This window comes from Nomia melanderi, chromosome 5 (genome assembly GCF_051020985.1).
Source record: "Nomia melanderi isolate GNS246 chromosome 5, iyNomMela1, whole genome shotgun sequence".
Classification (NCBI taxonomy): domain Eukaryota; kingdom Metazoa; phylum Arthropoda; class Insecta; order Hymenoptera; family Halictidae; genus Nomia; species Nomia melanderi.
In genome coordinates this window covers 13,559,258-13,582,006 of record NC_135003.1, presented here as the reverse complement: position 1 = coordinate 13,582,006, position 22,749 = coordinate 13,559,258, and the positions used below count along the sequence as shown (strand labels likewise).

Sequence of the window (22,749 nt, the reverse complement as noted above, 5' to 3'; positions counted from 1 at the left end):
GCCATAAATTTCATTTAACAACGGTGACAATGAATTCTACTCGCGTCAGTATATTCAAGGCAACCGTTTAAACGTTTCGAACCTGAAAGATATCCTCATTTCTCTGGAAGTCATCCGCATTTTAACTAGCCGCTGAATGCAAGTCCATAAAGTGTCTAGAAACCTTGTCCTTCCCTGTCAAATATATAAAATTTGGCACGTGTACACTTCCGTAATACGCGCGTGCGTATATCGCACGTCACGACGTGTCACGGTTGAAGATATCCGGAGCCTGCGATATTCAACCCCTTGTCACATAATTTCTCTCGTAACTGCACTCGTCAGGACTACTTTATAGTTAATAATTTACTAGAAAAATACGGGAATTTTATTCTAATTCAACGTGCACGTTCACTTCGAAGCATAACGACTGATGGCAGATAAATAATATTTAAATTCGACTCGAAACAACCGAATGCCATTTAGTTTTTCGAAATCGTCGTCACGAGTTAATTTGCCCTATGATTCCATTCATAATTGAAACTATTTTATCATTAGCGATTTAATAAGAAAAGAATAGTGCCACGGAAATTTCGGTCATTTGCTTATGAACTGTACTGGTTTTTTGAATAAAATATTCAGTTATATTCAAGTTTTTTCTTTAATTTTATGTATTTTGATATCGTTTCTTGACCATGTGTCCCTTAATAATATCTTGTTACAAAAATTAACGTGTACCACATGTGCACGTGGCACTGAACGTGTTAAAGGCTACTAGCAAGCGACCAACATCTCGTTTACACGAAGAATAAACAAACATTCCGGTCGATCGAATCCGGTGGAATATTTTTATTACTGGCTCATCATAGGGGAAAGGGTTAATCGAAGAATTTCAGTTGATCGTTTGTTGGTAAAAGGTCGACTTCCACCTCGTGACGGTATCGAATGGCGGGGCATTAGACTTACGTTTAACTTGTCCCCGATTTAACGATCTTATCCTGGTCGAGAGACTTCTTGTTACACCGCCTGAGATTGACCTGTAAACCGATTACGCGGCAGACTCGCGCGCCGCGTTCCTTTGTATCCTGTAATAAACCGGACAGCGGCGGACTTACATAAACGCGTAAGGAAATTCCATCTAAGGTTGCGGCGAGGTCCTCGCGCGAGCCGCGCGGTGTCTTTCCTTAACCGTTTGAGTGCTGAGGAGCGCCATAGCGCTATGTTTATCAGTATCAATTATAATTTTCTCACTATGTTCTTCAAAAAATAAATCAAAGTAAATTTGAATAAATGTTATTTTTTGATATTTTTTTGTAATAACACAATAATATATCTCATTAGATAAGTACTCTTCTCTTCTCTTTTTCTCTAAAACGAAGACTCGCAGGAAAAAGTTGTATTCTTTTCTTTTCAACTGATTTTTGCATGTAGAATGACCTAATTGGTTGACCGTGAGTCGCGAGACACCCTGTATATTAACACTAAAACTACCGAGCAGTTGAATTGATTTTCCGAAATTCCTCTATGGAAACTTCAAAAGTGCATTTATTGAAGCTTCAATTGATTTACAATTCAGTCCTTTAATAATTCCTCGGAGAAACATGTTGTCCTTTTGATAATTGCAAAATGAAGGAATCAGGAATGAATCATTTTGACCCGTCTGGTAATTTTAATGTTAATTATAGCATTAACACTTTAACGTCGCTCGAATTCGGATTACACGATTTTCTACATTAATTTGAACATTGATATGAGAAAGATAGTAGAGTAATTATTACGAAGAATCTCGAGTTCTTAGCCTCTGCTGAATTGAGAACACTGTTTCGATCGCATATGAGTTTTGAGTGTTCACTTGGCAGTCGAAGCGTTAAAATTGTTCCAGTTTTCTGGTTTCTTTAGACATTCGTTATAGAATTTAAATGGAACTGTCTATTTTCAAAATCATGTCGGATATTTAGTACTTCTAAGACATCGACAATCGCGAAACAAGGATACTGAAACCAGTAATTTTCACTGGCACGGTAGTTCCAATATTAATCATACCGTAGAATTAACCCTTCGCTTCGCTAATGCCAGAGATGCCATTAATATGATTCAACGAGACAGACTGCACATACCCTCATTCACACTGCAAACTTAAATATGCCGACATGATGCAAATTCCTACAAATGTTCTCAACGGGATATACCAGACACGCTACTCGATATCAGGAAGCCTGTCCTAGCTTGACACTCGATGGCACTCACCTTTGTATTCCTTCCGGTTGATTAAAACACGACTAAGATTTATGGTACACCGAGAAAGGAATTCCAAGGGTGGATTCAAGGATATTCTACTTTACTTTTATCGCTGCTACACGCTTGTGCCATCTGTTTTAACAGCCAAGGGTGTTAAATAAGAAAGTTTAAAGGGCCTGATTATCGAGACATTGTGTTTGACGTCATGGAGAAGTTGCGGGATTTTGTGTCATGACGAGTATACTTGTCATGGTAAAATGACCATTGGCTATTTAAATTGTAATTTCTGTGAAAAGCTAATGATCACTACTTTTTACCACGACGAGTATACTCGTCAAACACAGTTAACCCTCGAAAGTTTTTCACTGGAAATATTTAACATTTTTCGACGAGATACAGACGACCTGTTTGAAACTAATTTAACGATCATTCACAGATAAATTAATCAAAGTAATTTTATTTAAATATTTTCCATAGCAATAAAAAGTTTCATTTAAAATACTAAATATTCAATTTTATAGTTTTACTGTATCAAATCAAGACTGAGAGTCACTTCTCGAGTGCAAAGGGTTAACAGGTTAAGCTTGAAATTTCGTGTATATCTCAGTAACCAATACATTTAAAAATTCCAAGCGACATTCGATACACCGAAGTGTACACGATGAATCTACCAAAAAAACGCCGCATTCGAAAATTGAATTTTGACCAAGTTTTCGCCGAAAGGCACCGCTGTGCGGCGAACCACGCAGAACCACGCAGAGTTCTCCGCGCCACCGTATTTGTATATACCGGGTTACCCGCGTAAAAATACTAACCTACATCGAGCGGAGCTCGGAGCGCGTGTCGAGCAACGTGACTTCTGACTCGCCGATATGTGCCAGCAATCTTGCTGCTCCCCGCTAACCGGTGCGCTCGTTCCGCCCCGCCGCGCCGGGACGCCGTCTATGCGCAACCACGTTTACATGCAACGTGGATAGCTCGTCCAAAAAGTCGAGGACGCCGCTACCTGTGCGCTGCACGCCGTGCCTGAAATGCTCCGAACGTGACGCCGACGTTGCGCGAACGCTTTTATCGCCGGTTGCGCGAGAGATGGCACTTTGGTCTTATTGGTCAGTTCTTTGGATGTCCTTTATTTCGTTTTCAATAGTGACTTTGCGGTTCGATGTGATTGCAACTGATTAAGACTATAGACGAAACACGTGGCGTGTTCAATTATGATTAGATGAGAATGAAGGTCATCGAAAGGTCAGGTAGTGTTGTTTTTAGATATTTACATAAAAATAATAGGACGTTATTTTGCGACTGATTCAGTTAATAATTCTCGATCGTGAAGGTTAGTTTTTAAGAACGGTGTTGAAAAACTCCTGTAAAGAATTGCGGATGAATTATACGACAGGCTGCAATCAATATTGAGTTGTCTTCGAAAAAATTGTCTGCATACTGAATCATTTGCATACCGGTTTTGGAGAATAAAGAATACCATAACTGCACGTGAATCAGTTTTTCTTAACCCAACGATTTCTTGCAATTGCCTTCGAGATATTTAACGTCCACGATCCATTAGAAAAGGAGAAACTCTACATATACCCTATCTACGTTTCCTCGGAAGCATTACAATCGATAATAGGGAAGCAACATCCACTTCGAACTTGTGAGAATCATGTGACGCTTGTATTTGTTAAATTCCATTTGAAATCTTCGCCGAGAATCTGACGCGACGTTACGAGGGAAGGGGTTCGATTCCCACAATTCCAGCTGATAAATGAAGCCGCCGTTATCTTATCTGTCCTCCTTGTGTATCGTCGATCTTATTGTTAGTCGCGTCGCCGATAGAAATAAAGTTTCTCGCTGCGACTTCCCTTGCTATTCGAGTAACCAGCATCGAGCCTTGGGGACGAACGGATCAATCGGTTCGGTCTTGGCCGAATGTTCGTACGCGGCTGCGCGTGACAGTTCGATCGCGCCGAAACCGATTCCGAAGATTGAAAAACGACGAGGCGACTGTGAGAAACTTGTTGATCCGCGCCGCGACGGGTACAGCGCGCGGGCTCGTTATCCCGTGAGCAACGACCACGGAGTACATTTCATAATTCTACAAATAGTTTCACTGGCGCAGTTAAATCTGTCTGCGGCGACCCCGATTTCGCGCAGCCACGAGCCGAGTGCTGAAACCTTGACTCGCTCCGTTCGCGGTTAGCGGGACGAAAACACCGAAACCTCGGGGAAAAATCGGCTGAGCCGGTAGCTCGCTGCGCCTTCGAGTTATCCGAGATAATTAGCTGCCACAATCGGCTTCGAATTTGGCGCTCGGACTATCGGCCGCGTGCGTAACGCCGCGCGTTCGCCGCAACGATTTCTAAGAATTAATAGTCAGGAATGACGATATTACATTCTTGCCCCAGTTTAACATTTTATCGCGCCGGTATATGGTATTGCTATGTGATATTCGCGGGGCCGGAGTGACACGGGACATTCGAATTAGAGGGAACTTCGGGGAATCGTTGGTTTGAACGTTAATCGTGGTACAGTGAACGATGAGTAGGAATATTGGTGTTTTCACAAAGATAATAGTGTAGAAGATAATATATGATATCAAGAGAAAAATATAATATGTAATAGTAATGTCCTCTACGTCGTTTGAAGTATTCGAAATTCACTAGAATCTATTTCGTCAAACAATCTCAAACTTTTATATCATACTTGTAACATGATAACAGAACTCATAAGTAACCTACTATTTCCAAACTTTGCCAAACAGCTTCATTCCAATAGATTCTATTCTACAATGGAACGAAACAACCAACAGTCCATTCCCAGGATTGTCTTAACAACGGACGCTATTAACACGAAAGTATCTACTATTAAACCACGTTCCGCAACGAATTACTTTGCATACATGGAATGCTCATGCACAGGCGCGTGCACCGATTAAACTTGTTCAATACCGATTTCCTCGGAACTTGCACGATCGAACGTGCTTGCGTTTCCGATCAACGCAATCAAGAGAGCTTGACGTTACGCCATCTAAACGAGCAACGAAAACGATTCGCAGCGAACGCCGAAAATCGAAAGCGACTAATCGGCATGGCAAAGCCTGGCGAATCGAACGTTCCATCCCCCTGCACGCTCTCCTGGGTTCCAGCAATTTGAAGTTTTCCGCGGTGAATCATCCTTCCCGGCGCAAATAAAATCGCTGTACTACTTTCCACGCCCACTCACGCGTGCACGCGCATTCATCGGCATTCATCGGTCATAGAGAAGCCCCTCTCCGATTCTTCTGGCGGCCGTGCGCGCCGCTGCCGGCCGTGTGCACGGACACCGGCGCGGAACGACCAAGGTAACTCTCACTTTTTCTCTGAACGACACTGAACGTCCCCAGAAACAGAACGCAGCCGTAATTGCGAGAGAGGCGCGGGCCGGCCGGCCCATCGCCAATAAGAAGCAATTAACGAGCCGCATTGTTGACGGAACGGAATTTTCGCGGGGAATAATGGAATTGTTCCGAGCGGCGCGCGAGGGGATTAAGCGTTATCGCGATACTCGTTAAAATTTTCCACCCGTTTCACGGCGCGCCAGGAGACATTATCTGAACGGCTGCTGTCCAAAAATCGTTCGCTGCGCGGATTGCTTGTACGCGGTTAACCCTTTGCACTCCACTGGTGACCAGAGGGCTGGACTTAGAAATCTGTTTTCGAATGAAATCCTATGCATGTTGTAATATGTAACTGGAAATGATAAAACCTTGCTTTTTTAATAATGGTCCACTGTTTTTGAAACAAATGAATTTGAAAGTTTGTGTTACTGTAATAAGGCGGTTAGAAGAAGCTTAGTACAAAGGTGTCGTTTCTCCTCCGTTTTTCCTTGTTTTCCTTTGAATTATAATCTCGAAATAACCTGCACTTTATTATTAACATTATTTGATGAGAAACATTGAAGTAAAATAGCTTTGATTCTGAACTGATGTGTTTTCTCGTAAAAATTACAGTTTTGGAAAGTGTTCTCGGTGAATAAATAATTACTGACAAGTTATTTAACCAGCGAAATGGAAGAAACCAGGGATACGTAATTGTAAAGTGTCCGGACACATAATGACCGGTCGGAAAATTTTCAGACGCAAGCGGACACCGCTTAACGATAATGCGCTCCAAATCCAGGGTCAATACATCAGAGCAAATCGTGAATAAGTTAATTTCAAAGGAGCTCGCATTTTAGAACGCGACGACGAAACAAAATACCGATTTATCTGAGTATGGAATAATACTTTAACAACCGACCCATTTATCTTAGACGGCGGAACAAAGAATGAAAGTGTGTAAACAAATGGATAAATGTCAACAGTTTAAAAGAATAGAAGACTTTTTCACGAAAAATTTAACAGAACATACGAACGTATGAATCTTTCTCCCTCTAACAGGATTTAAAATATTTTGTGAACATTCATTAAGCTTCCCAGAATTTTTATATTGATTCGTTTTATTACAATCGTTTAGTCGATTTTTTCTGTACCTGATTCAGACAAAAGATTTAAAGGAATATTCGAGTCTGCTGATGTGTCAGACGATTTTATGATTATTTTTCGAGAGACGAAAAAAGTTATAACACTGGTACCTTGTATACGAGTATATTTTATTTCAGCTTGTGGCTATTTAGAATCTTTAACAAAAACTTAAAACGTTTACGACGTTCAGAGTTATAAGCCCTGTCGCGTAACGTCATCTGAACATTCTTGCAGCTTTGTCCCAAGGCTGGTGACTTTCCTATTCGCCAAAAAAAAATTGGACCAAGCGTATTTTTAATGCTTACGAGTATCGCCATCGCCGTGGATTGAAAAAATTTATTTACAAAACCGCAGTCCGCTAAAAACAGAGATATATTTCTTCTAGCTGTTTTCGCGATTTTTATCTGTGAGCCTCGCAAACAGTTGACACCGTGGGAATGTGATTTTTATGGGAGCTATAGCGACAAACATTCTATGCATAGAGAATGAATTTTGATCACTACAGATTTTCTTTTAAATGTTCAATTGTTTCCTATTCAGTTTAAACTAATTCGAAGGTTCGAAAAGCTACTGGTTCCATCGATGTATAAACACAAAGTAATAGTTTCTGATTACTTAATAAAAATATATTTCATAAAACACCTGCATTTCATAGTTTCAAACGTTTGTAACGAGGTTTCAGAATATAATATTTGTTACTCTGAATTTCAAGCAGTTCTAATTTATTCCTAACTGATCACGCGAAGAACGTTGAAATGTCCAATCACTGGATACAGCTGACTAAAAAGCGAATTATTGGCTCGATGACTTCTTGCAAGACGTTGCTTGAAGATTTCTTGTTCAAGAATACTAACCCATAAATTAACGTTGCACTTCTACTGCATATGGACCTACGATGCATCAATGGCAACCGAAAAGGTAGGGCCGGCCAGCTTTCTTTCCAAAAACAGAATTGTTACTTTCCAGCTGCAGCGAACTCGTTAATAAAAAGTTTCAAAGCCGAACGTGCCAATAAATATCCGGGAAAGGCGGTAATCCTTTCGAGACACGAAGAATTTGACGACAATCGGAAACGTTCGTATTCAGTTGCCCGTTTATTTGTTCCAGAATTGCGCAAAAACAGACGAAGAGAATTCCAGGAAAGAGTCCAGCTAAAAAAGGCGATGAAAAATGTCCTTAAGCCAAACTGAGCTTCCGATGGACCATTTAGTAGTAGCTGGCCGAGTGGAAACACTGTGTAGGCTTCAATCTTGTGTCTTGACGGACGGTAACAAAAGAAAGACCGGATCATCCATTTTTCTTTCGTTTTCCTCGTTCTGTCTCATACATATTCATTGGCTGAATTAATTTCATTTCTTTCGTTTGTGTAGAACTTCGTCGATGTAAAAGTATTTAGCACGATACAAGCGTAACATTTTAAATGTACTAATGGTAATGTTAATAGTATCGATTAATAGTACTATCGACAGTATTAATCAATCATCGTTTTCCTAATTACATTAATACTAACACATAACAATGACAGCAGAAACTACGTACTCTAATAATCTAATCCCACAAAGTTTCCTAAAATTTAAATAAAAACGCCTCGTTTGCGACTCATTAAGAAAACACAGGATTAAAAAACAAATATTCCGTAGCTATCACGGTCCACCTCTCGGAGGAATTTTTCATATTTGTTTGCGCGTATCTATCGTGAACGTCCCTCAAATCCGTCGGATGGACGTCAAACGGAACCGCAGACGGAAAAGTTTTCGGTGCGTCAAGCAAACACATAAATTATAAAATTCGTATCGACGAAGAGAAACGGTTTATCGTTGACTCGTGATTTCGCGAAAGGAAAACTACGGCTGTTGCCCGCGAATTCCTTCTGATAATTCCCACAAAAAATTGTCTACGAGAAGAATACCGCAGAAACGACATTGTATCTTATCATTTCCTTCTCCTCTTCGCTATCAGTTTTTCGTCATCGCCCGGCCGGCAATGCCTGGCCTCGTTTATTTATTTTACAAATATAACCCGGAACACAAATCCACTTTTCAGGCATGCGTCTTCCTCCGTGGAATCTGATTTAGATCGTTTTCGGCGTGTTCGAATGTATCTTACGATAACAAGCATTCGCGCGATCTTCCATGGATTCTCTTATTCTAATTCCTAAGAGCCTGATTCTCACCGTCCGCGAAGGATTAACGGGGAACAGGAGATCGGCGATGACTGACGGAACGATCGGAACGCTCGGCAAGTGTGTCGAAGGACCTTCGCTTTGAATCACGATAAGGAAAAACGCAAACGGCGGGGAAAATATCTGTGTCAAGACAGAGAAACAGAAGCACGAGATCTGGTCCGTGTTTACGCGTCGATACCCAACGAACGAGAGAGACGTTAATTGCGTTCAATGTAACGGCGGTCATTGTCGGCCGCATTAATGCCGGTGCACCTCGTGCGCTGGTAAGTTATTGCTAATCGGTGTAATTCCATTCTCCGATGCGTCGACCTCTATACGAGCATCGCTATTGTTTCAAGCTGCAGGTGCATTGCCTTTTAATCGTTTCAGAAGCTATCGAACCTTCTGAATCGTTACGATTCTTCTGAATCATCAATCTTGCGTCATAACCTCTCTTAACTCCTTGCCCTACAATTTATTCCTCGATAACTAGGTACCGGAAGGAGTTCCTGTGGTTTTCCTATTAGGAATGAATCCACTGATTTCACTTGGTATTTCACTAGTTTAATTAGGTATCGATTGAAGCTATTTCATTCATGTTGTTTCAATTTTGATTGAAGCCTCGTCGGCCTCTTCTGAATATTTACGTTCACTGCGCGCCGAATAAAGTTATTGTTACTGGGTGCAACGTTTCCGGAATGAATACAAAATCCTTGCAGGCACGTTTAAACGGCGCGGCGGATCGCATCGGACAGCGTTCGCGTGGTATGTTTTCGAATTCTCACGTGCCAGAGAGCAATGACTGCCTACGTGACCACGAGCAGGGAGGCGGCCGCAGCCGCGAGATCTATAAAGCTCGGTCCGGATGCGAACCGAAACACGTCGCGAATACAGCTTTACAACATGCTCGCGACCGTCCGAACGACGCAGCGGGCCTCGTTTTACGAGACACATCAATGACACGTCGGACGTCGCACGACGAAATTGTAGAAAAAGGAGCGAAACCTGAACTTTATCGCGTATCGTTGAAACCCCCGTCGATACCGCCTCGTTTTCGATTCCGTTTGACACCTTTGGCGCTTTGCGTCTTGCTTAACACGAAATCACCTATTCCTGAGTCAATCTTTTTGTGATTATCAAGATAACAGATGTTTCTTTGAGAAATGATCGAAGAAATTGATTTATATCAATTTGAATTGTAAATCGATTACAGTTTTAATAGACACACTCTTGGAGCTTCTATAGAGAAATTTGAACAAGTCAGTTTAACTGCTCGGTAGCTTTAATTTCAATTCAAAACCTATTAAAATTCAATAATAGAAAAAAAAGTCAGAAATAATAAATTTCATATAGATTCTAAATAAATAAGTGAATGATAAAATTCATCCACGTAAAAAGTGTTAGAGAAGATGAATCCTCTGTTGCATGAATTTTTATGAGTTAAGAAAATGTATAGCTGTTATTTTATTCGAATAGTTGCGTGGTGATGAGATGAGTAAGAAAATATGAATAAACAAAGTTATTCATCGTATTTTACGACTATTCTCGTAATAGAACTTCACATGTATGTACAACTACAGAATAAATGGAATGTTTATTCTGTATAAATTTAGTTTTTCATTGGGAATAGAATGCAATATAGGGTGAGATTGCTCTCACGTGTGTTTTTATCTAAAATCGTAACTCGCCGCGTAACGTGTAGGAAGTTGACGAGATCTTTTCCTTGAATTTTATTTTCGTTTTACGAACACGATTTGTTTTGCGTTCAATACAATATTGTGACTAGGAAGATCGCTACTGGAACAAATATTGGTCGCGAACGCGTTAACAAGCGGTATAATTTATGACGCGTATAAACGTAGGATGCTGTTATATATACCCGTCGCTTTCTCGAGCTAGTTTTCAGCGAACAACGGCGAATTCGAGCACGTGGAATGTTACAGTTTGTTATGCAACGAGGTTCGACACGGTGAAAAATTTAGTCTTGCAACCTAGCCGCGTATCATGACCCCGAACCTGACCTCGCCGCAGTACGGCGTCCGTGATCGAGTTCACGTGTGTCGCTCCCTAAGCCTCGCCTCGCGCGACATTCGAGACGAGAACAGAAACTTTTCGGATTTTTCACGGTGAAACTGGGACAGCCATATTTCACCACGATTCGCGTTTGCGTAGAGTTGAATTTCCGTTAGATTCCCGTGTATCACTTCTATCAGTGGTGTTGCTCGGTTAAATTTGAATAAAATTCGCAGCCGTTGCAAAATTTGAAAATTTCAGATTTAGTTACTTTAATCTCAATTCTTCGAATGTAGTACGAGTGGATCCTTCCAATTATAACGAGCCTAGAAATGTCCAAGACTGAGTAAAGAAGTACTAATTCCAAACGATATATCAGAAATTTTAGCGTGGCTCATAAATGACCCGCACCGACCTGCCGCGTCGTTGATAAATAATTGTCCGTTGAAGGATTAAGTGACCCATTTGAAACTTCGCACAAATTCAAGCCTGAATTATCTGCAGCTTATAGTTACCAGCGCGTGAATACGTGCAATCATTGAAACTAACTGTAAGTAAGAAACGTATATATATATATATATACATTTCAAATTTAGTTAAAAAGTATCTAAAAATGCAGAAATCACGAAGACGCCAACATTGTCTTCAAATGCGAGAAGTTCTAGTAGCTGAACGAGATACCGTACACAACAACCGAATACTCAAGTTTCAGCGTTATCCTCTTTACTGCTAAGTGTTCGTTATACGAGGTACTTTCGATCTGTTTCGACGCGTACCGTTCCTCCTCGAGTGCATTACTCATCGTGAAATTACTATAATTACAACTAGCAGATATATTACTGGAACGTTACATTCGATACGACCGGGGAGGCAGTAATCCTCGAATCTGGCGTTCGCTTCTCGGAACCGTGCACTGCTTACGTTAGTTCAATAAAATCCAGCGATCCCGTTTCACTCACAAACTTTTCGTAGAAATTCATGCTGGTTTCGGTCGGTTTGACGCAGTGACTTCTGCCGAATTACGCACGACTCGTCGCGACGCGGCGACGGTCACGCTTATCGCTGTAAGTCGATGGCGTCTATTGTCTTATCTCCATCGAGACCGATAAACGCGAGGGGAAATCATTGGCCGTATCGAATGGCCGATTAATCAAATCGAGTCCTCGGGCAATGTCGCGTGGTTTCTCGTATTTATAGAAACGCGTCATTATCTAAAATTGGAAGGCTGCGGAGGGAGCAAACGCGTCTTCAATATCGCCGCGCCGTGCGCCATTATTTCATCGGATTTAAAACGATGATTTCATCGTGTCCCACAGCTATGCAGGCTACTGAATCGCGGATTCGCGGATTCGCTGATCCGCGCCAGTGCAGTGGGTGCGCGCATCTTGCCGGTGTTGTGAAAATCAGCTCTGAACCTGGAGCCTTGAAAGCTGCAGCCGCGACTCGAACCTTCGGAGTTTGAGCGCTCAAGGCTGGCGCCTTGGGCTCTAAAAGCTGAAGTCTTTAATGCTTCTGTCGTTAAGCTTGGGAGCTAAAACTGAGGTCTAAGAAATTTGGAATGTCTTAAAGTTTAATCTTCGAGTATGAACTTTCCAATGCCGTGTTTATATAACAGCTGACAACCACAGATCGAGTCTTCGGCTGTTTTCAAGCATTAAAGATTTCAGCGTTGAAGGCTCTTAAGCCTTTGTTCGAGTTTTTGAAACTTCAAGGCTTGAATCTTGAGTCTTGATGCTTCGAAGACTTAGCATTTCAAGTCGAGCCTCAAAGTCTTCGAAGACTCGAGCTTTATTGAACTCCAAGCCTTCAAAAAGTCAGCCATTAAGGTTAAGCTTTGAAGCTTCAAAGACTCAGCCTTTCAAATTGAGTTAGTCTTTGAAGACTCCAGCTTTATTAAACACCAAGCCTTCAAGAAGTCAACCATTAAGATTAAGCTTTAAGCTTCAAAGCTCAGCCTTTCAAATTGAATCTTAAAGTCTTCGGATACTCGAGCTTTATTAAACACCAAGCCTCCAGAACTCAGTCTTAAAGATTAAGCTTCGAAGCATCGAAGACCCGAGCATTTCACAACGCTACAGCTTGGTCACTTTGATCCAGTTTCTGAGAGAATCATTGCGAAAGAACCGTCTCCGGAGAGGCGACGAGGAAAAAAAGGAATATGTCGTCCGATTACCAAGTTAAATCGCCACCGAGCCAGTGTGCATGCGAGCGGACACGGCGGACGTTCGCGCGCTACGTGGAAGGTGCTCAAATAAATCCGTACGAATCGATCTGCGATGTCAATGGCCGATACGACGGTTCAAGCGGCCAAGACACGAAGCCGCGTTCTATATCGCGGCCCGAAGAAATTGCCCGGTTGCTGTGAGCGCCGCACCGTCCGCGCGACCCTCGGCGCGGTGCTTCGCGCATTCGTGTGCTGGGCGATTCAACGATCGTGGACCGCATTCTTTCGAATGATTCGATGACTTGTCCAAAATGGCAAACTGCCCTTTCCCTTGGCCTTTTGTGTGTCGATGTGTACGTTTATATGGAGCGATACGAGTAGAATCTGATTATTTAACCCCTTGCCGCACACTTTTAGTTCTAAAATCGTGCCCGGAAACGCAGTTTTCTTTTTACTTGTTTCTTTTGACTTGTCCAGATGAATAATTAATTACCTAGACTGTTGCGTCATTTTTGTTGAATGTATTACTGAAGAATAAACAAATAAATGCATTTACAGTCCGTAAAATGGACGGCTATACGCGTCGTTTGCGGCAATTTAATAACTTGCTAGAAATTATGGTTCGTTCAAATAATTTTCGTAATTCCATAGCATTTAGTAATTCTGTTAATACAATGAATAGATAACGTCCTGTTCAATGGACTTGTTGCTGGTTATTACGTAACGAACTACAAATTAGTATACTCCAATGAAAAGTACTCTACCAGTTATAATAATCTAAAAAGATTATCTTAGCATACAATCTGATCGCTTACATTAGTTGTATTATATAATACTAGATTGCAGCGGCTGTTTGAAATTGATTTTTGAAGACTTTAGAATCGTCATCATTTCAAACTAATGTAATTTCTACTCTGTCGAGAATCCTCAACGCATTACTCTGGTAAACTATTAAAAATGCCGTACTTCAATAATTACTTTCAAAATCGTCATTCCTTCTCCAAACAATTCTATTCAAATATATTTCTAATAACCTCTATATATCCTACAGCTAAACTTTAAATTCATTAGAACTACATATAAAATGTTTTTCTTATAATTAAAAAAACTATAGGGTGATTACATTTAAATTAGACACCCTGTATAAAGATTTCAGGGAAATCTATCATTTTTCTCGATTCAGAAAAACGGATGTGCATTTATCGTCGACAATGCAGTGCCAATAAATGGTACCCACGGTACCATTACTTTCTTTGATCTGAAGTGAACGATACCGCGTCTTCAAACGGTTCGACCCAGTTTTTCGAATCACCCTGTACGCTACGTATGTGTTTCCAGTCTATTCTCGATCTCTTGCAAATGTTTATGACCAACCGTGTCGACAGACTCGTGAATGTCACTCGTTGCGAGCTTCTGAACGAACAACTTGAATGCGTATAAACGTCACTTCCCTTGACAATAGAAGCCACGAATGCGAACGCGATAGGCTCGTGCCACGCTTCCTTCAAAAGCTGTGCCCTTCCGAGCCGATAAACACGGCCATGCAACCTTATCGTCCAATTTTGATTTGTAATACGTATACTATTATAAATTATTTTTATATTCACTATAAATTATAATTTAAAGCATAATTATATGACATAATTTATTAACTAAAGTAACTGTAAGTCAATAAACTGTAGAAGAACGTTAACAGTAGAATAATTGGTATATTAATACTAATATATTAGAAGATAATAAACAAGTGACTCATTATTCTGAAATATAAGAGATAAACAAATTAACTGATTTTCAAGTGGATATTTCTTACTTATTTAAAAACGTAGAGCAGTATTTTAAAATATAAAAGATAAACAAATTAACTGTTTTTCAAGTGAATGTTTCTTACTTATTTAAAAACGTAGAGCAGTATTTTAAAATATAAAAGATAAACAAATTAACTAATTTTCAAATGAATATTTCTTACTTATTTAAAAACGTAGAGCAGTATTTTAAAATATAAAAGATAAACAAATTAACTGTTTTTCAAGTGAATGTTTCTTACTTATTTAAAAACGTAGAGCAGTATTTTAAAATATAAAAGATAAACAAATTAACTAATTTTCAAATGAATATTTCTTACTTATTTAAAAACGTACAACGGTGGTATTTAACGCGGACGTGTACCAACGTTTGTATGACTGTAGAAGAGTGGGGGCAACGAGTCAAAATCGCGCACCTGTGTATTCGCGATAACGGTCGTTGTAGTTTTCCGTATATTCAAGATCGCGGCGGCTCTTGTTAAATTTGCCAGCGAATTACTGTTTATATGGAATAAATACATCACCAATGGAACTAATAGTGACATTAAAAAAATTCAATGAGTCAGTGCCGATTAATCTGAATGAATTAATCGTACACAATTGTTCATTAATTAACATCAGAACTACCGAGCATTTAATACCTAATTAATTCTAACAATAAATTATTTATTTTCAATATTTCGAAAATATTTAATATTTTAAAGATATGAATAATTACGAAACAAAAGAACCAGAACCAGTCATTTTGACTGGTACGGTAGTTCCAGTGTTGAAGGAGATTGTTTAACGTCGATCTACATAAGCGTAACACTGCTGGGCTATGTGGTTCACATGCTCGACTGAGAATTTTGGTCAAGCTTACGGCTTATTGTGCCATTATATTATTCTGTGGTCGCTTATGGCTTATATCGAACAGCTGAACCTGTGTAAAACCCATAACAAATGTATAATATTAATACAAGTTACTCTATGCCACTGGTACATACTAATTTACTCCTTTGCGTATTAATTACTTTCGCTCATGTGACGACCTCATGTGACATTTTTATTATCGATGATTTCGAAGAAACGAACGACGAAGGTGTCAAGTGGCACCTTCTGAAATTTTATCTTAAAATAATTTTCCAAATTTAGTCGTATATTCTGAATCGACTTCTCGACTTTTCCAATAACGATTATAAAATTAACTGCAGGGAATGTCAAAAATTCGATTGAGGGCAAATTATTAAACTGAGAAAATAATTTGAAGTTAATACTTCAAAAGGTGTTTTTCGACACCTTCGGTAGAAACAGTGCTGGATTAATCTAGAAATTAATCCAGATCTCACCACGAGTCTCACTCGCCATTATATGGCAACGGGTTAACTAGCACTCTCGACGCAGGCTATAGAATCTATGTAAATATTTTCGGACGGTATTAGACAGGATAACGCCAACAAGGCCGACGGCGTGGATCGCTTGCGTCGCCAGCAAAAAAAGAATCAGAAAATACAACGGTGATTCATTCGCGTTGCATGCGACCGTCTAATTTAAACGCAATTATTCCCGAGCAGAATGTGCAGAGGCACGTGTAACAGATACAGCAAAGTCACACTTGTTTCCTCGCGAATCATGAATTATGTTAATATTATCATTCACATCCGAGCAAAGGCGCTTAACGTCCCGATAAAAATGGCTACACGTAACAAGCAGAATTTCCCGAAGACATCGTCGATACTCACCTCTCGTATTTCACTTGCATCGAATGAGCAGAGTTGTCCTCCCAATAATTCTGTGTCTCCATCATCTTGACGCATAGAATCACTTCCAACTCGCGACACGAACACTTCTGACTCTCGGCCGTAAAATATCTTTTTTCTCAGGCCCCTGTTAGATTCTTTATGTTCTCACAACGAAAATCGTCGCACTTTCTGTATTCGAATTCACGCTTCAAGTACGCACGTCAAATCTCGGTTGTCTCGCGGCGTAGCTGAGCGGGAAATTTATGAACGCACAAACAGTATTTCCGCTGATCGCGAGATTGGGCATGAACGATGATCAGCGTGTATATAAGAGAATAGAAGAGAGTCGTGGTCTTCTTTAAAATTGATGGCTCCTTAATCGATAGTGCGCACTCAACGAATAGGTTAGGTTCACCTCCTCATACTCACTGACACTCCTAACGACACGACGGACCAGGAGGCCGGTACTTGGGAATCGCCCACGTCTTTCCGTCCAGTCACACTCGCCGATATATCTGTGCTGGCGCCCTCTTCTTTTCTTCTTTCTCTTCCTTCCTATTTCCCGAGAACTTTTTAGTGAAATCGTCGATCGACGATCGATCGTTATCTCTCTAAACGATACAGTTTTTACACCCAGTTCCACGATCGAAACGACAAACAAAAAATGTTCACCGTCGGAAAAGCCTGGCGTCGGCGGGGGGAGGGAGGGAAAAAAGAAATAACTGTTCGATCTTCAGGCCTAAAATGCTACGCGATAAGGCCGTTGACTTGTTCGACCGTGAAATTCCACGGATGTACTAACCGACAGGAGCGTAAAAATTCAACGTTCCGCGCGCATTCACTCGCGCATCATTATGTCTGTTATTTATGGTATCTACGCTCGGACACGTAACGTATTTGAAAAATTGATATTAGGTATTTCAGTCAGAATTTAAATTAAATCCCAAATCAGCGGTTACATCGCATGAGAGAATATTCAATGCACTCTGTACGTCTGTCTGTCTGTGTTTATCTCTCTCTCTCTCTCTCTCTCTCTCTCTCTCTCTCTCTTTCTCTCTGTCTGTCTCAGTCGACAGATCTCTATGAGTTAGCGGTTAGGATTTCAATTGATAAAAATAAAGAGGTTCGTTCGAAGAGTTCGTATCGCGACGTATATAGGCGTACGGCGTTCCCTTGGGAGGTTACACTACGCGTATAATACGCGGCCCTGTTCGATTCTCGCGATGGGCCGCGGTGTGGCATGCAGACCACTGGTGGGAGCAATTCGTAGCCGTCTCAGGCACGGACCATCGATCCCGGAGCCACGTAACTCGAACTTGCCGGTCGGTATCTCATTTGTTTCGTCGTTCGATACTATCGAACAGAGACGATTGTCACAGTCAGATCTTTGTCTTTATCGACTTAAGCAATAGTAGTAACAATATTGAAACTCTCGTGTCATACCGTGCGACTGATAATAACCACGTGCCCGTTACGTAGTTCGATTTTCAAAATAAATCCCTGGAATCTTGGGACGAGGATAACACGAGTACGGTAAGAGCCTGTGTTCACTGACTTGGTAAAATATGATAAGATGGTTTATTCTCGATGCATCACGTTCCGATAATGTCACGCGTAGACGGACAGCGCGAGCTCCGAATAATTTCGACGACGGCCAGTGCCCGATGAATTTTAAATTTCTCACCGATTTATGAATTCATTCTAAACGCATGTTTGCATCGCTCTCTCGATTGCTTCATCTAGAAACTAATTGGCACATCATTGCAACACGCGAGTGTCGCGTGCGTTCAGGTAGTACGTTACACGACGTTGATTTATCGGTGATCTGTAATCGACAATCCATCGTTTTACCGAATGAATAAAATTCAAAATTACCGATGACAATAGAGGGTCGACGCCACTGTAATTCCCAATTATGCAACGAGCGGATACTCTGTTTTACTCACTGACCCATCAGTTATCTGATTTTAACTATTCATTTACTCTCGTTCGTTCTCAGAAAATTAAGGGAAATTAAATAAACTACCGACGACGATAATGCGTCGACGACAATTCTCTGTAAACAAACGTACGACGCCCGCCTCTGAATACGTATGCACGCGGCGGCAATATTACCGAGGAATTTCAAGAATCCAACGTCGAACGACTCGCGGCGGTAACGTCGATTACATCGAAGACAACGGCGTCAGATAGGGTTTCGTTTTTGAGGTTATCGGACGCGATACCGGAGTTACGTTGCGCGCCGATTATCCGTGGAGCACGAGGCAACTATGTAAGTAGGTATCTAGATACGTTTCGCGACGGTATCTGCGCTTTCACCCTCCCATTTCACCGGCGATACGATTCAACGACGCTCGAGGTGAAACCAGTGATTTTTCTTCCTTCCTCGACTAGGAGGATCACCGTGTCACGTAACGATTCCGCGTGATGATGCAAATCCGGCCAGCCGGGAATAGCACCGCGCGACGGGTCGAGTTTGTTGAGACGCGGGAGGAGGACGAAAAAAAAAATGGTGACTTTCCAGGTGAAAGTCTGGGACGGAGGGGGTGAAGTGGGGGCTTGAGACGTTACTGACCAGAACGCGGAGCGGTGTACGCGTGGAGGGGCACGGAAGGTGAGGAACGTTCGCCGGGTATACGCGGAGCTCCGGGAGGAGTGGAACAGGCAGTTACCACGCTATGTGACACGTGCGCGTGACGTCACGGGGCCGGTCACGCGAGCACCGTGTGCTCCCGGTCACGTGTCCTGTCACGCGCTCGCTCGGCTCCATCCCCCTTACTGCTCGTCGCCGTCGCGCCGTACCATTCGCACCGACCCATCCCTACCACCGTGATCGCCGGTCGTCTCTCTCTAGCTTTTATTCCTCCTGGCTTTGTCTCGGCTGTTCTCGATCGCAGGCTTTAACGTGCCTCGACTTCTCTTTACACACGTCCCTCCATTTACGCGGCACCTTTTTTTCACGCGGTGTATTATGACATTCGCGTGTTATTCCTTCGATGTTGATTTTAGCAATTCAATGACACCGAGGGAAATTTAGTTTTGTCTTATTGCTCTTATTGTTGTTATTATTGTTCTTTCTGCGAACACCTTAGGGTCGCGTGTTTGTTATGTTGAATGTTTTCTGTCGGTTGATATGCAGAAGGGAATTCAGGTACTTTCACGTATTACTTTTTATACGCGGTCGATTTAGGAATTCAGTGATATCGAGTGAAATTTACTTTTGTTTTCTGAAGTTAGTATTGTCCTTTCTGCGAACACCGTGACTAGCGTTATATGAACCGTTTATTTTGAAAGTGGTATAACTCCACTTAGAGAAGATTAAAGAACCATTAAAGAATTAAAAGACTGTAGAATCGTAACTGCTACAACGATTTTCAGAATAAACGGCTCATATGTTTGTCACGTTGAATGTTTTATATCGTCTTATATGTAGAAGGGAATTCAAGTACTTTCACGCGTGTTTTTTATCTAATATTAGGATGTTGACAGTATTTTCTTGAGTTCGTTCAAGGTTTTGTTTCCTTTTGCGCTGGCGGTTTCTATTTATATGCGATTCCTATTCTAAAACGAATCCGCGTGTAACCGATACTTCGCGTAAATGGAGGGACAGCTGTTAAGTAAGTTACATAGGTATTCATCTGTCGCTAGACTCTATTTAGACGAAGTAGTACTTACGCTCGCAGACACGGCGCATATTCAAGCTTCCCCGTGACACAGGCACACGTGGGAACGATACCCACCATCGCACGTTTCGCCGATCTGTTTGTAAGTGTATGGTGGCAATGCGTCGCCTGCGATCGCGGTGGTTTTCCATGGGAGGATATTGAATTTTCATTAGTCAGCGTCAGAAACGATGATGCTGTCTTCAACGAATTCCGGTGCTCGGTTGCGTTTATGGGAATTGGGTTATTGGAACTTGCTTATTCAAACGTTTATCCCTCGTTCACAGCGTATAATGCGTATTAAATAAATAATATCGAACATTTCCAATCGAATACTTTTAACCGTTTGCTCTTTGTAGGCTCTACGATGGCATCAGTTATATTATTAAACATTTCGATGATCAAAAGTGAAAAAACTGCCCTAACAAAAAATCTAAGAAATGTTATAATATTTTTTCATATTCATCATGAGGACTAAAAATTCCTTGGAGTTGCCGGTAGATTGAAAAATCAGGTGGAGTGCTAAGAGTTAAGACATAGGAAAATATCAATATTGTCGGTCTACTTAGTACTACCCTCGAAACCTTAGTATCCATTAAATCAAAGCTAAGTTCAACAGATTGTAGTAAGTCTTTCAATGATATTTAGAAAATGAAAACTGAACTTTGTTATACGAGATACAATGTAAAGTTCGTATCCATGATGCAGTGAGATAATTCGAAGGTTTGGTAAGGTATCACTTGCGTAAGAAACGAATCCGAGAAGGAAATTTGGAAATGAAAATATAGAGTAGAGAGTTACGTTGAGTCATCGATGAATAATTGAATTCAGGGTTCTGTCCAGGTAAGGTTTAACCAGTTCAGTGTCTGATACACGTCACCGTTAAAACCCGAAATAATACTAATTTTTTGAATAATTCTTTATTTCGATACACCTTCTTATTAAAATATACAAACTCTTATATTAGGCATATTAGATTGCTAGATCACGCTATAAACATGCGATAACTGCGTTGATACACAACTTGTTAGCAGCAGAAGATTTATTCGAAGCAAATATTCTCAGGTTACCACTTACCTGTCTCTACTTTCGCCGAGCATTACACTTTCAACCGCATTGAATGTAAATCTATTTCATCGGCAATTACTGGGAGATAAAATATTTACTGTCTCGGAAACCGTCGATTCAAGTGTAACCGAGGAAAATACTGTCAGACCTGTTATTGCTATAGTGATTTGAAACGTGCGCCGCTCGACGATCTCTCGCCGCTTTAAATAATACACGCGACAATGAAGATTGAAGAAGAGTAAACCGTTGCAAGGTAAATAACTCGACGACTGCGTTGCAGACGTCGACTAACAATGCGAATTGAGGAACGAAGTAGAAGAAGCGTTTCACCGAATTGGCTAATTTGCGGAATCAAATTCAACGCCCGCCGTAATGTTGATCTGAAACAATATACGCGGTTTCCTTGTGTTCACAGGTCACTCTCGGAATCTAGATTTCGTTCCAGTTACACACGATTGGATACTGCGTAACCGATTATGTTCAACGGCTGATTATGCGAGTGACTTAAAGCTGAAATTACAGCAGTCGTATGGAAAGAATGCAGCTAACGATGCGTTTTTTTGCCGGCCGGATTTACCAATTACGAAACATTTTTATAACGCTGAAATCCGCAGACGGACTAGAAAGTGTAAGTGTCAGCGATTATGTAAACGGCGGCTTGACAGCGGACAACTAAATCTTAATTGTGGGAAGCATAGTCGTGCCTGTGAAGTACATAAACATAATATTTCCAAGGAAGTGATTCGACTCTTTTAATTGTTTAGAAACTTTAGAGCTTTGGTCACGTCGAGTGTAGTAATATACAATTGCCAGTCGAGTCTATAAAGGAATGTTAATTGTAAGAAACATAGTTGTGCGTGTGAAGTATATAAATATAATATTTCCAAGGAAGTGATTCGACTCTTTTAATTGTATAGAAACATTAGAGCTTTGTTCACATCGAGTGTAGTACACAATTGTCAATAGAGGCTATAAAGGAAGGAAAAAAAATATTCGACTTCATTATAACACAACCAGATATTTTTTTATGACTTATATAATTCACAATATAACCAAATAAGTATATTAATTAATCCTTTAAACATAATTTACGTCGAATGAACGATAAACTGTAAAAAATAAATGGCGATAGTATTATACATGAAAGAGACAATATTCTATTGTAATTGAAGTGAAATATTCGATGACTTATAATATTATAAAAGGAAAATATTAGAAAAGGCAAGAGAAAGTTTACACAATTATTTTGTTGTGACAATAATGTGGAAACAAATTATTTACTGTTAGAAAGAGACCTTGGAAATATTTCAAAAGGAATTTCGTGGCACCCGAAAGTCTAACTCGATCCCCGTCGAAAGTAACCGCACAGTATCCCGTTCGAATGTTTCACGTTACCGAGAAAATGTACTTTTTGGGCGGCGTCCGCTTTAAAGCGGCTAC

General features: G+C 40.8%; 1 protein-coding gene and 1 long non-coding RNA gene across 8 annotated transcripts in view; one reads left to right on the top strand and one right to left on the bottom strand.

Moving 5' to 3' along the window:
* cwo (transcription factor cwo) overlaps window positions 1–17,799 on the bottom strand; it is an 81,833-nt gene extending 64,034 nt beyond the window's left edge. For both annotated transcript variants that reach the window (XM_076367745.1, XM_076367744.1), the window contains exon 1: window positions 16,580–17,799. Coding sequence is in view for 1 of the 2 variants with exons in the window: in XM_076367744.1 (XP_076223859.1) it covers window positions 16,580–16,644 (65 nt within the window). In the remaining variant the exon portion in view is untranslated. The remainder of the gene's footprint in view (window positions 1–16,579) is intronic.
* On the top strand, window positions 17,729–22,204 carry LOC116424637 (uncharacterized). 6 transcript variants are annotated; one of them, XR_012998611.1, is made up of 6 exons: window positions 17,734–18,112; window positions 18,579–18,851; window positions 18,974–19,193; window positions 20,601–20,866; window positions 20,950–21,562; window positions 21,725–22,204. It is a non-coding gene; the product is annotated as an uncharacterized LOC116424637 (long non-coding RNA). The 6 variants fall into 6 exon arrangements; XR_012998609.1 differs by having other exon boundaries at window positions 20,601–21,562; window positions 21,725–21,937; window positions 22,074–22,204; XR_012998607.1 differs by having other exon boundaries at window positions 17,737–18,112; window positions 20,601–21,084; window positions 21,209–21,562.
* Window positions 22,205–22,749: the final 545 nt, after the last annotated feature.